This window comes from Austrofundulus limnaeus, unplaced genomic scaffold (genome assembly GCF_001266775.1).
Source record: "Austrofundulus limnaeus strain Quisiro unplaced genomic scaffold, Austrofundulus_limnaeus-1.0 Scaffold1214, whole genome shotgun sequence".
In the NCBI taxonomy this organism is placed as follows: domain Eukaryota; kingdom Metazoa; phylum Chordata; class Actinopteri; order Cyprinodontiformes; family Rivulidae; genus Austrofundulus; species Austrofundulus limnaeus.
Genome location: NW_013953616.1, coordinates 82,092 through 85,680, shown reverse-complemented (window position 1 = coordinate 85,680; position 3,589 = coordinate 82,092). Strand labels below are relative to the sequence as shown.

At 35.8% G+C, this 3,589-nt stretch overlaps 1 protein-coding gene across 1 annotated transcript in view; it reads right to left on the bottom strand.

The window, feature by feature from the left end:
* ncoa1 (nuclear receptor coactivator 1) overlaps window positions 1-3,589 on the bottom strand; it is a gene marked incomplete in the record, with an annotated part of 83,714 nt that overhangs the window by 28,825 nt on the left and 51,300 nt on the right. The window contains 1 exon segment of the mRNA XM_014031271.1: window positions 2,273-2,378. Within this exon segment, the coding sequence (XP_013886725.1) occupies window positions 2,273-2,361 (89 nt within the window).

Here is a 3,589-nt window from a genome sequence, read left to right as displayed (position 1 = left end):
AGCAAGTTAGTAAATAAATAAATTATTAAATAATAATAACTGAGTTAGTAAATAAGTAAATAAGCAAATTAGTATATGATTAACTTAATAATTAAGGAATTAAACAATTAAGCAAGTTAGTAAATAAATAAATTATTAAATAATAATAACTGAGTTAGTAAATATGCAAATCAGATATTAAAAAGGTAAACAGGCAAGCAAGTACATGAACAACCTAGTTAGTGGGTAATTAAGCAGGTTAGTAAATGATAAAAGTTAGTAATTAAGTATTTAAGCAAATTAGAAAAAAGGTAGATAAAGTTACAGGACTGCACAATATCAGGAAAACCTGTGAWGTGCAAGCTTATAATCATAAGTGTTGTGATAAATGAACAAATACAGAAATGATGTCTTTCTGCTCTGAGTTCAGTGTAAAAAGAAAAAAAACATGTAATACATAGTTTCTACTCAACAGTGTAATTTTATTTAAAAATAGTGCAACTAGACACAGCTGCTGTATTATCAGTGAAACGACAAACTGCATGCAATGCAGTTACTTAATGACTTTAAAACACCTCCCCCATAAAACATTTTCTGATGCTCTAAATACTGAAAACGTCATCCTACTATCAGTTTTTTATATAAATAATAAAAAAAGTCTAGAAATAAGTTAAAGAATTTTAAATAAAAGTTAAAACTAAACCCAACTGCAACAACTCTTTGCAACTGTCCAACATTTTCTCCACTCACCAAGTGGATCGGTTGGTTGGATGGGTTTGAGACGATGACAAAACGCAGGTTAAGACCTTTTACAAACCACTGCAACTCTGATGAGGTTTGTCTTGTAAACGTTTCTTGAAGGTAAACGTTTCTTGAGGGGAAAGTAGATAAAGAGATCAGAGGAAAAACTAAATTTAGTGTCAACACATCTATCTTGGCAATAGCGTGTCTGTGTGGCTGCTCAGAATGGGTTAGCATTGAGCTTTTTTTAGCCTTAAATATTCACAGATCACATATTTTGGAATCATCTGCCACCCTGCGGACCTGCACCGACTGTCTTTACTACAAGCTAAATCAGGAGGCTTTTTTAACAGCAGCTCCACTGTTCTCTGCTCAGCTTGGCTTTGAGCTAAAGCCTGAATATCAGAGCACAAACACTGTCACAAGAGCAGAGTCTAAGGTTAAAGACATGATCTAGTTTAACACGTTTGCCTTGTTTATCAGATCAGCGAAAAACAAAGGCCCGAAACATCAACAAGAACTATTTTACTGACTCTACCACTAAAACAAAACGAGTAAAGAGCCAGAAAATATTTGGATGGATAAATGGATAACTGAATTCATGTTTAGAAATATTCTTGTATTTTTTTATCCCACATCCCAGCCCTTTGTATCTTTTGGATCAAAACTTCTTTTGAACCAAAATAGATATATCTTTGTTCTTTCAACAAATATTACATTTGAGATTTAAGAGCTTAAAATATAAATATCTATACATAAAAGTTAAGTATTCAAACATTTTAAAAATAAACAATTCCTATTAGTTTGTCTGTGTCTCTTTCCTGTCCTCCAASCAGCCGGTCGAGGCAGATGGCCTCCTGTCCTGAGCCTGGTGCTGCTGGAGGTTTCTTCCTGTTTAGCAGGGAGTTTYTCCTCTCCACTGTTTGCTCAGGATGGAGACTGTGATGAAGTGATTCAACACAATCTGCTGCTTTCTTCTTCAGATTGTTCTTTTTATATACAGTGCCCCGAGACAACATACGTTGTCTCGGGGCACTGTATATAAAAAGAACAATCTGAAGAAGAAACCAGCATTGCCCTGAGACAACATATGTTGTGACTTGGCGCTATATAAATAAACTTGAAACTTGAACTATTAGGTGACCTGCAAGTTCTTTCAACTGGATCGTTTTGGCTCACGAATCAGAAAGTTTGGACACTTCTCTGTAAATTTTTCTGTAATGTAGCCAAACTTTGTTCTCAACCTTCAGTTAAAACGTCAACATCTTTACGACTCAAACATTATTTATAACATTCATCATATGGGAAGCCTGTACTTTTTGTAAATCCAACTTATTGTTTTAGTTTCTGTAAATGTCGTGCTCTTTCATGAAAGCGTCTCTACCAACTGAATAAAACTATAAATGTGCGACTCTTCTTTCTTTGAAGAAGAGTTTAAACTGTGTGTTTTTGATTAATGGTGTACCCGTCAGTTGTTAACATGTTTGTGTTCCTTGCTCGGCTGACGTAATGTTTGTTTGTTCTGTAGAAAACGACACGACTGGATGTTTACCTTTGCCCCGACGTGTCGCATGGTGAGCACTTCCTCTTGCGTGACTCTGGCGTGGCAGGGTCCAGGGGGCTTTCCCCTACTGCACTCATTTTCAGTTTAAACTGACCTGAAAGAACACAAAAAACGAAATGAAAATGCAACCAGTAACATATTTTTCTAGGAAATAAAAATAAAAAAACACGTTTTAAGTAGCAACTTCGTATTTGGAAACCTTTAGAAGCTATGTATTAAATTTGGTTTCCTGATTTTTAAATAAAAATAGAGATGTGTCCGAACGAGTAAGCTTTAAACCTCAACGAACAACAAAATGAGCTCAAGTTCATTATCAAAATAAAAGTCCCTAAAATGTGTACACAAATAGTTACCCAGAAAACCTTTTAAATCCTGGTGCAGAGGAAATACAAACCGCCATTGTTGCACAAGTATTAAGTATGGCTGCAAAGCCACGTTGCTGGCTGGACAATAACTCTTTTTGACTAGCCTTGTTTACATTTCACCTCAGATCACCCCTCTCCTCCTCAGCCCTTGTGTTGCAAACACAAAGCACTTAAAAAGATCCATCCGCCACAGTGAGGAATGGGAGCACTGCTTGGAATCAGCACAAAATACAAATTAGCCTTGTTTCTGGGAGCTGACGCTCTGCATACATTCAACATTTTATCTTTACAGAAACTAAAAATAATAATTTAAAGACTTTTTGTCAACAGATCCAATCTCTGCTTACAAGAAGGTTTAATTTAAAACTGAGCAAAGACTTATAGAATGCTGCTCTTTTGTCAAATTTCAACACGGAATTTAGCGATTAGCACGAAACAAGTTGTTCAGGTTGTTCCCGAACAGGTTCGGTACAAACAAAGCTGAGGTGTGCAGTGAAGAAGAAGCAACCTGGACCTTACTGGCAACAAGTTCATGTTTTTTTAAATCAAGTTCCTAACTGTTACTTGATGAATYATCTATGTAACAAAATGTGCTCCATTTGAAGGAATCGTATCTGCTTAAACAATGGATTATAGGTTAAAATGGTCTGATGTTTCGCGACACGAGGAAACTGTGACGTGAGCATGGCACGGTTTCCATTTGTGCTAAAAAGAAAAAGATGTGATTCTTTAACTGCAGACCATAGACTTAAATATAAAGATCACTAGACTAAGCCCCGCCCATCGTCTGTGACATCAGGAGGAGCAGAAACAGACCAAACAGGACAGAAACTAACAGATAAAYAGCAGCTGAACTGGATCTGTTTCACACATTATCTGTCATGTTTTTACAATAAATTAATAATTATGTTAATTTCATTCAACAATCATGTAAAACAGC